The sequence below is a fragment of the Muscardinus avellanarius genome, assembly GCF_963383645.1.
Source record: "Muscardinus avellanarius genome assembly, chromosome: 10".
NCBI classification, from domain to species: domain Eukaryota; kingdom Metazoa; phylum Chordata; class Mammalia; order Rodentia; family Gliridae; genus Muscardinus; species Muscardinus avellanarius.
In genome coordinates, this window is record NC_137796.1 from 787,829 (window position 1) to 801,339 (window position 13,511).

The following is a 13,511-nucleotide window of genomic DNA, read 5'->3' on the forward strand; positions in this document are numbered from 1 at the left end:
TTCCTTTAATCTTGGGCATTTTGTTTCTCTTTCTGAGAACGTAACTTGAAACACTACAGAGCCAATAATCCTATAAAGAGTGTATCCGCAGACGCTGTACAGTTTTATATACATTCACAATGTACTTTGCTGCCTTCTAGATAATTTATTTTGCAACACATTACTGCACAGTTGTAAATAACTTATGTACTGTAACATCACTTTCAGTTATGTGTAAAGAAATAAATAAATTAATTAAAATGTCTTTGTACATGATGGTCTCCCAGGAGGGCGCGTGTGTGACTGAGGTGATGTGAGCACTAGACCCTGGGTTGGGACCCAGGCTGCTCTACCTCTGAACTTCACCCTGAACCCCATTCTCCTCATTCATTTATCTATTTGCGGGTCTGGGGACGGAACCCAGGGCATTCAACCTCTGAACTACACCCCAGCCCTATTTTTTATTCTTTACCTTAAAATAGGGACTCACTGAGTTGCAAAGGGCCTCACTAAGTAACTGAGGCTGTCTTCAAACTAAGATCCTCCTGTCTCAGCCTCCCAAATGCTGGGATTACAAGCGTGCACCACCACGCCCGGCCCCATTTTATTATTTTGAAAAGGGCCTCATGAGTCGCTGAGGCTGGCCATGAACCTGCAATTCTCTTAGCCTCCTGGCTTGAGCCACCACGCCTAGCCCGAGCTGTTTTAGCTTTAAAAGAAAATGTGTTTTCTCCTAGCCACCACAAAACCTTCCCTTCCCACAGTGCAGAGGTAAGGCCTTGTTAACAGGGTTCTGAGGGCAGTGCCTGAGGTTGGGCTCTAGGGAAAGGCAAGCTGTCCTCTGTCCCTCGGCCTGTGAAGGGAAGGAACAGCTGCCCGCCTCAGCTGGACCCTGCAGCCTAGGCCTTCCTCTCCAACCCACTGAGGAGGGCCCATTGCCCATAGTCAGAGTCTGCCCTGAGCCTCCACTGGAGGCCCAGAAGTCTGGAGCAGGCCAGGAACCTGAAGGCTCACAGGCTTCTCAGCACCCCTGCAGCTGGGCGCCCACTTCTTCCCTAAAATCTACCTTTATTATAAAACACTTCTTTCAAGCATCATTTCTCCTTCTTAAAATTGTCTGAATTATCCCGTATGTGCATTGAGCATTCTTGGAACAAACAGTTTGAGCAGCAGTAGCTTCTGGTCCCCTTGAGTGGTCTGCAGAGCCTTCCTGGGCCCTGTACGACGTGCACGCTGTGGCCTTGGCTCGTGAGTGAACGGAAGTGCGGATGCATTTAAGGAAGGTTCGAAGCCAGCCTCAGCAACCGAGCAAGACTTACTTGAAAATACAGGAAGCCGGGCGTGGCGGCGCGCCTGTGAAGTCCCAGTACTTGGGAGGCTGAGACAGGAGGACCCAGGATTGCAGCCAGCTTCAGCTACTCAGGCCCTGCTTCAAAACGAAGAAGAAACAATCCGGCTGAGGGTGTAGCTCAGAGGTAGAATGCCCCTGGGTTCAATCCAGCACCACATGCACACAAAAACAGAGCCGGGCGTGGTGGGCACGCTTGGAATCCCCGCTTGGGAGGCGGGGACAGGAGGATCGCGCAGGTTCGAAGCCAGCCACACGCGCTGGCTTAGGAGACCCTGTTTCCAAATTTTAAAAAGTATAAAAAATAGGTCTGGGAGTGCAGCCCGGAGGTAGAAGGGCTTCCAGGAACCCCAGTACCACTCAGCTACTCAGGCCCTCCACAACTCAGTGAGGCCCTGTTTCCAAATAGAGAATGGGTCTGGGAGTGTAACATGCTCCAAGGTAGAAGCTCCTGGGTTCCATCCCCAGCACTGCAAAAAAGAAGAAATAATGAAAGGTGATTCCCACTCGCTGAGCAGTAGGATCTGAGGGCGGGAAATTGATGTGCAGCTTTTCACCTTATTCTTGAGATGCCTGGCTTTCAACGGAGAACAGACGTGCAGAGGAAAGGCGGTCAGTAGGTACCACCCCCAGGGAAAGCCAGATGCTGAGCCAGACTGGGACTTAAACCAGCTAAGCTGGGCTTAGGGAGCACTGGGTTTGGAAGCCAGGGTGTTCTACTCCTGGACCCCCATTCCCATTTTATTTTTTCAAACAGGTCCTTGAACCTGTGATTCTCCCGTCTCAGCCTCCCAAGTACTAGGATTACAAACGTGCCCCACCACGCCCAGCCTCAAACCAGCTCTTCTAAATTTATGTTCAGAGAGCAAAGGAATGTGCTGTGGTGGCATGCACCTGTCTTCCCAGATGCCTGGGAGGTTGAGGCAAGAGAAGAGCAAAGGAATGTGCTGTGGTGGTATGCACCTGTCTTCCCAGATGCTTGGGAGGTTGAGGCAGGAGGGCCGAGGTTGGAGCCCAGCAAGGTTATCTGAAGAATTATGGTCAAAAGTCGCCCACGTTTGATGAAACATTCAGTGCGGCACACTAAGAGATCCCCACTTAGCCCGTTTTAACCCGACAGGAGAGGTGTGGAGAGCGGCACAGCCACAGGAGGCAGAGGCCACGGCTCCCCAGAGCGCTGGACCGGCTGTCAGCCAAGGCGCCGGGACCGGACCACCGGCCTGGGGAGGAAGGGGAAACCGTGCCTTTCCAGATAAGCAAAGGCTAATTATACATACATATATATATAGACTTTTTTTCTATTTTGCTAGCAGATCTGCCCTTAGATGGGAGGGAAAGTACTGACAGGGTCTTTCTGGCAAAACTGAAAGACACTATCCACAAGTCCAGGTAAAGAATGGGAACGTGTAAAAGTGGCAACTCGGTAAGTACAGCAGACGCAGTGACCAGGTGCGGTGCCTGCCTTTGCTCAGCTGCCCGGGAGGCAGAGGGCGCAAGTCTAAGTTACTGAGTAAGTCAGTAACTTAGCAAGGATGCCTTGTCTCAGAAAGGCTGGCTCTGTGGTAGAGAGCACTTGCCCAGCATGCACAAAGCAAAAATTAAAAAATGGAGTAAAATTTTAAAAAGAAATTTTTTTTTAGTACTGGGGATGGACTCCTGGGGCATTCTATCTCCGAGTGAACCCCCAACCCTAGGATTTTTTTTTGTTTTTTTTGTTTTGATGATACTAGGGGTGGAACCCAGCGGTTTTCTACCTCCGGGCTACACTCCCAGACCTATTTTATACTTTATTTGGAAACAGGGTCTCACTAAGTTGCCGAGAACCTCACTAAGTAGCTGAGGCTGGCTTCGAACCTGTGCGATCCTCCTGTTTCAGCCTCCCAAGCGCTGGGATTACAAGCGTGCGCCACCACGCCCAGCTTTTTATTCTTTATTTTGAAACAGGGTCTAAGTTGCAGAGGGCATAAGTAAATGAGACTCAACAAACTGCAATCTTCCTGTCTCAGCCTCCCAAATGCTGGGATTACAAGGGTGCGCCACCACGCTCAGCAGAATTAAAATGTTTTTAACTCATCTGATGTGTAAAGCAATAATTACAAAAATGTCAGTGGATGGCTTACAGCACACAGATGTGAACTGTGGCCCAGGCCAAAACAGCACACCCCATGAAAAGCTGTGCACATGTGAGATTCATCACTACTCACCAAACCAGACCCTTTATTTTATTATTTATTTATTGTGGGCACCAGACCCTTTTAGTTAAAACATTCATTGAAATCCCAACAGCAGACCTCAGGCATGGTGGCACATAGCTGCAGTCCCGGTACTTGGGAGGCTGAGATAGGAGGACCACAGGTTTGAGGACAACCTCAACTTTCAGCAACCCAGTGAGACCATTTCAAAACAAAAATAAAAGGCGCTGTGGTGTAGCACGGAAGTAGAATGCCTGTGAGTTGAATCCCCAGTACCATAAAAACTTAATAAAAAAGTCCCAATAACAACCTTTAAAAAAATAATAGCTCAAAATACAGTAAATGAAACAAGGGGATTTAAGTGAAATATTAGAAAAATCTGGAAGGCAGACATAAAGCTGGGCTTGGTGGTGCACAACTGTAATCTCAGTACTTGGGAGGCTGAGACAGGAGGACCACAAGCTCAAAGCAAAAAGAAAACAGCTGGGCATGGCAACACATGCGTGACACAGGAGGACCCCAACCTCAAGACCAACCTCAGCAAGAGACCTATTTCAAATAAAAAATTAGGCTGTGGATGTAGTTCAGGGTTAGAATGCCCTTGAATTCAATCCCCAGTATTACAAGGAAAGTAGGAGCTGGGGTGTAGTAAAGCACCCTGGTTTTTTGTTTGTTTGTTTGTTTGTTTGTTTTTTTGTGTGTGTGTGTGTGTTTTGTTTTGTTTTTTGGTGGTACTGGGGTTCCTGGAAGCCCTTCTACCTCCGGGCTACACTCCCAGACCTATTTTATATTTTTATTTGGAAACAGGGTCTCCTAAGCCAGCGCGCGGGCTGGCTTCGAACCTGCGCGATCCTCCTGTCTCCGCCTCCCAAGCGCGGGGATTACAAGCGTGCGCCACCACACCTGGCAGAGCACCCTGGGTTTTACCACAAAAGAAAACAAAAAGATATGGAAAAGTCAAGAAACCAGGCGTGGTGGCAAACACTTGTAATCCCAGTACGTGGGAGGCTGAGACAGAAGGACCCGGGTTCAGGGCCAGCCTCAGCTACTTAGTAAGACCCTGTTTTTTAAAGAATAAAAAACCAGGCTGAGGGTGTAGCTTGGAGGTAGAATGCCCCTGGGTTCAATTGCCAGCACCACAAAAAGAAAGAAAGAAAGAAAGAAAGAAAGAAAGAAAGAAAGAAAGAAAGAACCAGATAGGCAGACACAACATTCAAAAGCAAAACATTGACATGCTGTAATACCAGGACTGGGGAAACTGAGGCAGAAGGATTGCAGTTTCAAGACCAGCCTCGGCAGGAGGATCACAGGTCTGAGGACAGCCTCCGCAAGTAGTGAGACTCTCATCAACTTAGACCCTGTTTCAAAATAAAAATTTAAGAAATAGGGCTGGGGGTATAGCTCAGAGGTAGAATACCCCTGCGTTCAATACCCAGTACCACACACACTAGTCTACACGGCATTCATCTTTCACTATAATGACTTTAAGTAGCTTTAGCTTTCAGAGCAAAGGCAGCGAGGTCGTCAGATTGGATTAGAAGGGAACTGAATAATCCAACAAGAATATTTGGAGATGTCCGTGGCCTTACTTTCCATGATGGGTCAAACTGGGCAGAAAGCAACAAGGACATGGAAGTCATGGTGACCCTTGCCCAGCTAGGCCCAGGGGGGTCTCTGGGGCCGTCCACCCAGCAGTGGCAGAACAGCCATTCTTCCCAAGGGCGCAGTGTTTATTCTCCTCGAGAGACCCCTGTTAGGCACAAAGTCAAGCCCAGTAAATGTTTCTCTATCCACATTGGCTGAGATGACATCAGGAATTAATACGGGAGGGGATTCAGAATGACCAAGGCGTCTGAGTGCCGGGCGTGGTGGCGCACGCCTGTAATCCCCGCGCTTGGGAGGTGGAGACAGGAGGATCGCGCAGGTTCAAGGCTCTCAGCAACTTAGACCCTGTTTCCAAATAAAATATAAAATAGGTCTGGGAGTGTAGCCCAGAGGTAGAAAAGCCTCTGGGTTCCATTCCTAGTACCACAAAAAAAGGGAAAAAACATGAAGATGAAGTCCCACACTCCTAAATAACCAGCAGGTGGAAAAGGAGCTGCAGGGACCTTGCCCGGGGACGTCTTTTGCAGACTCCACCTGCGTCTGTTCTCCGTCCCACCGCTAGGGGGCGGGCGGCGACAGTCATGGCCGAGCAGGGAGCCCAGGCCAGCCCCCGCCCAGCAGCCCGCCCACACGCACACGACACCCACACAGACCGAGCCGCTGGGCCCAGCTGTGCGGGCAGCGCTCGGCTGGACGGTGCGGACTTCACAGGCACAGCTGCTCTTGGGATCACAGCAGAAACCACAACCTCATCTGGCCAGGCTTGACAACGTAGTCGTATTCACGTTCTTTTTTTTTTTTTCTTTTGCGGTTCTGAGGATGGAACCCAGGGGCATTCGACCTCCAAGCTACATCCCCAGCCCTATTTTTTATTCTTTATTTTGAAACAGGGTCTCACTAAGTTGCAAAGGGCCTCACTTAGTAACTGAGGCTGTCCTTAAACCACGATCCTCCGGTCTCAGCCTCCCAAATGCTGGGGTTACAGGCGTGTGCTACCACTCCCGGCTAATAATCACATTCTTAATAAGACCCAGGGTCCTATAGTCCAGGACACAATAGAAGATTATTCAGTATACAAAAACCCACAAGAAGCCATTAGAATGTCCTGGGTTCAATCCCCAATACCACACACACACAAAAAAAAAGCAGTCTAGTATCCAAAATACATAAAGAACTCTTATAAATTTAACAACAAAATGCAAGCAAACCAGCTTCTGTGTGTGTGTGATCCCAGGGGCATGCTACCTCTGAGCTGTGCCCCCAGCCCTATTTTTTTAAATTCTGAAACAGGGTCTTTCTAGGTTGATGAGTGTCTCGCTGCTTGCTGAGACTGTCCTCAAACCTGAAATCCTCCTCCTAAGTACTGGGATCACAGGCCTATGCCGCCACACCCAGCTGTAGACCAGTTAATAAAAGGAGCCGTGGCTGGGTGTGGCGGCTTGTGCTACCATCCCAGCTGCTCAGGAGACAGGTGGGAGGACTGCAAGTTTGAGAACAGCTGCGCAAACTGGTGAGACCCTGCTCCCAAGTAAAAACTAAAAAGAGCTGGAGACGGAGCTCAGAATATAGCACCTGCCCAGCATGTGTGAGATCCTGGGTTCAATCCCAGTACTGCAAGAAAAAAATTTACGCTAAAATGGTAACTTTTGTGCTATGTATATTTTGACATCAGTTAATTAAACTATTCTAAACTGGGTGTGGTGACACATAATTACAATCCCAGGCTGAAACAGGCAGATCCCAGCTCACAGCCAGCCTCAACTACTTGGTAATGCCCTCTGCAACTTAGTGAGACCCCGATTCAAAATAAAAAACAGGGCTGGGCGTGGTGGCGCATGCTTGTATTCCCTGCGCTTGGGAAACAGAGACAGGAGGATGGCGCAGGTTCGAAGCCAGCCGCGCTGGCTTAAGAGACCCTGTTTCCAAATATAAAAAAGTATAAAATAGGTCTGGGAGTGTAGCCCAGAGTTAGAAGGGCTTCCAGGAACCCCAGTACCACCAAAATAAATAAATACATAAATAAATACATAAATAAATAAATAAACAGGGCTGGGGCTGGGCGTGGTGGCACTTGGGAGGCTGAGACAGGAGGAGCTCACAGGTTTGCAGCCAACCTCAGCTACTGAGTGAGGCTCTCAGCAATTTAGTGAGACCCTGTTTCCAAATAAAGTATAAAATAAGTGGGAGTATAGCCTGCAGGTAGAAAAGCCCCTGGGTTCCACCCCCCAGTGCCACCAAAAAAAAAATAGGGCTGGGGGTGTAGCTCAGAGGTAGAATGCCTCTGGGTACAACCCTCAGCACCCCCGCGCCACACACACACACACACACACACACACACACACACACACACACACACTACTCTAAAAAACAAAATAAAGGGCCCCACAAAGACTTCAATGGGCCCAGCAGTGCCGACTGTCAGGCGGGTGTGTGCCCAGAAGAACCCACAGCAAACAATCATGGTGGCCTCAGCCACAGCAAGCAAACCTGGTGTCCCTCAACAGGGATGGGTAAAGGTCACAGGAGAGAGCGCCTCAGGAGGTGCTGGGGCTGGGCCTCCCGTCTCAGCGCCTAACCTCAATGCCCAGCTGGAGACCCTGTCCTCCACGTGTGCGTGTGCGTGTGCGTGTGCGTGTGCTGCGGTCCTGCGGGTTGAACCCCGGGCCATTCTACCTTCGAGCTCTACAACCCGGGCATAAATTCGTTTTTAGATTCTTACTTTGAAACAGCGTCCTGCTAGGCTGCTGAGAGCCTCACTGCTGAGGCTGTCTGTCCTTGAATCTGCGATCCTCCTGTTGAGACCCTGTTTTGACAAATAAAAAGAGGGCCAGGGGTGTAGCTCAGAGGTAGAATACCCACGGGTCCAATCCCCAGTTCAGCAACCACAGAAAGTTACCAACTATAAATTTTTATGAAGATACAGATCCCAATCACAAAGCGAAAGAAAACAAATTCGCAAAGAAAATTCAGGAGGAATGTAAGGCGTCTGTCTTCCTCGCAACGCAGCTGCCCACGAACCCTACCCCGGGGTAAAGGCGCCCTACCTGGCTCGGACCGCAGCGCGGAGCGCGCCGCCCGGCTCCCCACGCATGCCGCACGCCGCCGGCGCACCTGAGCCCGCACCTGCGCCCGCACCTGCGCCCGGCCACACCCGCTGCCGCGCCCACCCCGCCCTCAGGCCGGTCCACTCCGCCTCCTCCCAAGGCGCCACTCACGCCACGCCCCCGCGGGCTCCGCCCCGGCCCCGGCCCGACCCAAGTCCCTCCTGGCCCCGCCCAGGCCCTCAGGCCCCGCCCCAACCCGCCCACCCAGGCCCAGCCCCACCCAAGTCCCTCCTGGCCCCGCCCAGGCCCTCAGGTCCCGCCCCAACCCGCCCACCCAGGCCCAGCCCCACCCAAGTCCCTCCTGGCCCCGCCCAGGCCCTCAGGCCCCGCCCCAAGCCGCCCACCCAGGCCCAGCCCCACCCAAGTCCCTCCTGGCCCCGCCCAGGCCCTCAGGTCCCGCCCCAACCCGCCCACCCAGGCCCAGCCCCACCCAAGTCCCTCCTGGCCCCGCCCAGGCCCTCAGGCCCCGCCCCAACCCGCCCACCCAGGCCCAGCCCCACCCAAGTCCCTCCTGGCCCCGCCCAGGCCCTCAGGCCCCGCCCCAGCCCGCCGTCCAACCAGGCCCCGCCCCGCCCCTCAGGCCCCGCCCCAGCCCGCCGTCCAACCAGGCCCCGCCCCGACCCTCAGGCCCCGCCCCAGCCCGCCGTCCACCCAGGCCCCGCCCCGACCCTCAGGCCCCGCCCCAGCCCACCGCCCAACCAGGCCCCGCCCCGACTTAAGTCCCTCCTGGCCCCGCCCCGACCCTCAGGCCCCTCCCCATCTCACCGCCCACCCAGGCCCCGCCCGCCCCAAGTCCCCCCTGGCCCCGCCCAGGCCCTCAGGCCCCGCCCCATCTCGTTCCCGCTCCGGCTCCTTCCCACTCGCGGGCCGCCCGCTCCCCGCCTCTCTCGGGCTCGGCGCCGCCCCGGCCCGCCCGCCCGCCCGCCCCGCTCGGTTCGCCGGCTCCCGGCTGGCGCCGCCCCGGGCCCCGAGCGCCAGAGCCAGAGCGGCCGCCGGCGCTGGAGGCGGATGGAAGCGGAGGTCGGGGCGCTGCGCGCTGCGGGCGGCTTCGGCCGGGCCCGGCGCCTGCTGGCCGCCGCCTCCTGGCTGCCGTGCGTGGTGCTGGGGCTGGCGCTGAGCTCGGAGCCGCTGCTCACCGCGCGGCCCGCGCACCACTGCCGGCCGGACCCCGCGCTGCTGCCGCCCGCGCTGCGCGCGCTGCGCGGCCCCGCGCTCCTCCGCGCCAGCGTGCCCCTGGGCCCCGCGCGCGCGCCCAGCCCCTGCCTGCTGCTGCGCTACCCCGCGCCGCCCGCCGCGCCCGCGCCCAACGGGACCCGGCCCTGCACGCGCGGCTGGCACTACGCGCTGCCCGCCGCCGGCCTGCGGCGCAGCCCGGTCACGCAGGTGCGCCCGCGGGTGGGCGGGCCGGGAGGCCGGGCGGGCGCTCGGGGGGATGCGGGCGGGGAACTGACCCGAAGGCCACGCCGGCTTGGCCAGGTAGACTCCTGGCTGGTTCCCACGCGGGCGACCTCCGGCGGGGGGCGCTGTGGTCAGCTGAGGGGGCCGCGGCGGCGTCTGCAGGTGCGGCCCGGGGGCTGGAGGCGGGGTGCCGGGAAGGAGTGCGTGGCCCCAGGGAAGGACACGGGCCTCCTCTTCCCGCCCCACCCGCCTCCGCGGTGGCACCTTCACCTTCACCCCACAGCGCTGCCCCTTTCTGAACAGTTGCCACATCTCCGCAGGGCCGGGGGCCCTGAAACCTGCTGGACGGCCCTCCCCCGTGTGGCACCCACACCTGCCGTCCTGCATGGCGGACCCATGGACTCGTGCCCTACGGTTTCCACAGACAATTGGACCTTAATTCAAACCCCCAAATAGCACAGCCCAAGCCAGTACTTTAAGTCTGGAGGGAAGCGGCCGGAGGCGCCACACCGTCGAGGGCCCTTGACCCCTCAGGAGAAGCCCTTGAGCACACCTCTCCACCTGCTTCCCGGAGTCGCTCTTGAAAGGGCAGATGGGGGGCAGGAGGTGCTGTTGTGCGCAGGGCTGAAGCCCTGCGGCCCTCAGCACCGCAGGTGGAGACCGGCTGGACAGGAGAGGTGCGCGGGGGGCGCCCCAGGCCATCGCCTCCGCGGGGCTCAGCTTGCTCCTGCCCCGTGCAGACCAGCAGAGCCAGAAGCTGCCCTCTGGCCTGACCACCCTCCTTGCCTCCAGCCGGGGTCCTGGGGCCCCTGCATCTCACCGCCCCTGGGGGGGAGAGGGTCCTGGGCTGGCCCCCAGCTCACTGTCACCCCACAGTGGAACCTGGTGTGCGAAGACGGCTGGAAGGTCCCGCTGGCGCAGGCGAGCCGCCTCCTGGGCTGGCTGCTGGGCAGCGTGGTCCTGGGCGCAGCCTGTGACCGGTGAGGCGCCTCCCCCGCCCGCTGGCTGGCCCTGTGGGTGGCAGCAGCCTGTGGCACGCTGACCCACATCCACGCATGCCCCGCCCGCCAGGTTCGGCCGCCGGGCTGTTTTTGTGGCTGCTCTGGTGCTGTCCACAGTCCTCGGGGCCAGCGAAGCGCTGGCTGCCAGCTTCTCTGCCCTGCTGGTCCTGCGGTCCCTCCATGGGAGTGCCCTGGCAGGGGCCTGCCTCGCCCTCTATGTGGCCCGTGAGTACCCTGAGCAGTGGGGACTAGGGCCAGCTGCTGTCCGCCCCAGCCCAGTTCCGGGCAGTGGCTGACCGCAGCACTGGGAGTGGCTGTGGCCTCAGGCGTCTGTCTGCCCCAGGCCTGGAGTTGTGTGACCCCCCACACCGTCTGGTCTTCTCCGTGGGGGCCGGCCTCTTCTCGGTGGTGGGCACGCTGCTGTTGCCCGGGTTGGCCGTGCTAGTTCAGGACTGGCGCCTTCTTCAGGGCCTTGGTGCCCTGGGCACGGGACTCTTGCTGCTCTTTTGGGGGTGAGTGTTGGAGAGCCTGGCTGGCAGCTGCCACAAGGGCGTGTGCCTCTTCTCTGATCCTCTGTTCCATCCTGGCATGTGGTCAGGAGACAGGGCCCAGAGCCACGGGGCCCAGGGAGGGTGCTGGTCCCTGCCCATCCTCCAAGGAGCAGCTGGAGGGAGCAGAGGGCATCCTTGCCAACCCTGCAGGTTCCCAGCCCTGTTCCCCGAGTCTCCCCGCTGGCTTCTGGCCACGGGGCAGGTGGCTCAAGCCAGGAGGATCCTGTGGCACTTTGCAGAGGCCAGTGGGATGAACCCCGAGGACAGCTGCTCCGAGGAGAACTCCCTGGCTGCAGGTAAGGCATCAGTGGGGGGCTGGGGCTGGGGCTGGAGGAGGCAGGCCCGGCCCAGGCCTCACACTGCTCCCTATGTCCCTGGGACCACAGAGCTGGCCCTGCTGGCCGAGGGCAGCCCCCAGCCCCAGCACCCCTCCATCCTGGCCTTCCTGCGCACCCATGTTGCCTGGCGGAACGGGCTCATCCTGGGCTTCAGTTCGTGAGGAGGGACGGGCAGGGCGGGCCGGGTTTGCAGCTGCCCGGGGGTGGGCCCTGTCCTGAGCCCTGGCCCACACCTCTGCCTCCCTTGCAGGCTGGTTGGTGGGGGCATCAGGGCCAGCTTCCTCCGCAGCCTGGCCCCAAGTGAGACGGCCTTCTACCCACCCTACTTCCTGAAGGCTGGCTTGGAGGCAGCAGCCGTCATCCTCTTGCTCCTGATGGCTGACCGCTGGGGCCGTCGCCCTGTCCTGCTGCTGGGCACCATGGCCACAGGCCTGGGGTCCCTGCTGCTCCTCGCCGGGGCTCAGTGTGAGTTTGGGGCCCGGGCAGCCCTTGCTGGGTCCCTGGGTTTAAGCTGGGGGTCTGTCCTGGGGCTAGTACCTCCCGGGACTGTCATGCCAACAGGGAGGCACAGGGCATGGAGACCAGCCTGCTGTCCTTCCTCCTCTGTCCCTATGGGCACTGGGGAGAGTGAGGCCAGTGGCTTAAGGGCCAAGAGGGCCCCCACGACAGGCTAAACATGAGCATCCTGCCCAGAACTGGATCACCTGCTTCCAGGCGCAGGGCGCAGTGCAGGGTGGAAGGTTGTGGGCCAGGCTGGTATGGCTCTGCCCATTGTCTTCCTGGCCAGGGCTGGCTCGGGTTGGAGGGGCAGCTCAGGTGAGCGGGGCCTGGCACAGAAGGGAGGTGCAGGCGTTTGTTCAGAGGTACCCAGAGTTTGGGGCAGCAGTGCCAGGAGTGAGAGGCTCCAGGTGGATAGTGGCACCATCACCCGGGCTATGCTGGGGCCCGGGATGGGCTGGCGTTAGGCCGCAGAGGCCTGTGGGATGCTCACGGGAGGGGCTCAGGACTGGGAGGGCAGGGCCCCGAGGGGCCTTGGGGCGAAAGCTGGGAACCCTGCCCTTTGTCCCCAGACCTGCCGGGTTGGACCACACTGTTCCTCTCTGTCCTGGGGCTCCTAGCCTCCCAGGCCGTGTCGATACTCAGCAGCCTCTTTGCAGCTGAGGTTTTGCCCACTGTGACCAGGTGAGCTCCAGAGGTGCCCGGCTCAGGCGGGGTGTGCGGTAGGTAGGCCCGTGCCTGCTGGGCAGGACGCTCTGCCCTCCTGAGAGGCTGGGCTCGCCCACAGGAGGACCTGGGCGCACAGGCATGGAAGGGGCTGCGACGGAGGGGGGGAGAAAGCCCGGGGCTCGGGGGCAACCATTGCCCAGCTCCCCAAGGAAGGGAAGTGGTTCTGGAGCGGGGAGGGAGGCTTCCAGAACAGCTTTCAGGTCTGTTCTCCTCAGGCCCTGCCCCGCCAGCGGTGGTGACCCTGCATCACCGCGTGCCCCGCCCCTGGCTGCTCCCCACATGGCACTTCTCCTGCAGGGGCGCCGGGCTGGGCCTGGTGCTGGGCGCCGGGCTCCTGGGTCGGGCAGCTGCCCCGCTCACCGACATGCAGGGCCGGCGGGGCTTCTTCCTGCAACACCTGGTCTTCACCTCCCTGGCCATCCTCCTCCTCCTCTGCATTCTGCTGCTGCCTGAGAGCCGCGGCCGGGCGCTGCCCCAGTCCCTGGAGGAGGCCGACCGCCTGCGCCGCTCCCCGCTCCTGCGCAGCCGGCTGCCCCAGGACCACCTGCCCCTGCTGCCGCCCTCCTGCCCAGGCTGGGCAGGCCCCGCTCCCCAGCAGCACTGCCGCCTGGTGGCGCCCGCGAGCCGGAATGAGGGCCACCACTGAGCACCCTGGAGCCCGTCCATCCAGGGCGCCTCGCCCTCAGGCCGTGGCCAGTGCAGGCAGGAGGCCCTGGCACACCTGGCCCTCACTCTTGGGCCTGCGCTTCCTCTGGCCATGGCCAGCCA

The 13,511-nt window shown here is 58.6% G+C and overlaps 1 protein-coding gene across 1 annotated transcript; it reads left to right on the forward strand.

Moving 5' to 3' along the window:
• Nucleotides 1-9,236: 9,236 nt before the first annotated feature.
• SLC22A31 (solute carrier family 22 member 31) lies at nucleotides 9,237-13,389 on the forward strand (the record flags this gene model as incomplete). The annotated part of the gene is made up of 9 exons (XM_080702855.1): nucleotides 9,237-9,611; nucleotides 10,503-10,606; nucleotides 10,698-10,852; nucleotides 10,971-11,139; nucleotides 11,329-11,474; nucleotides 11,565-11,673; nucleotides 11,767-11,981; nucleotides 12,587-12,698; nucleotides 13,041-13,389. The coding sequence occupies 9 exons, from the start codon at nucleotides 9,237-9,239 to the stop codon at nucleotides 13,387-13,389; spliced, it is 1,734 nt and encodes a 577-aa protein (XP_080558981.1).
• Between the last annotated feature and the right edge of the window lie 122 nt (nucleotides 13,390-13,511).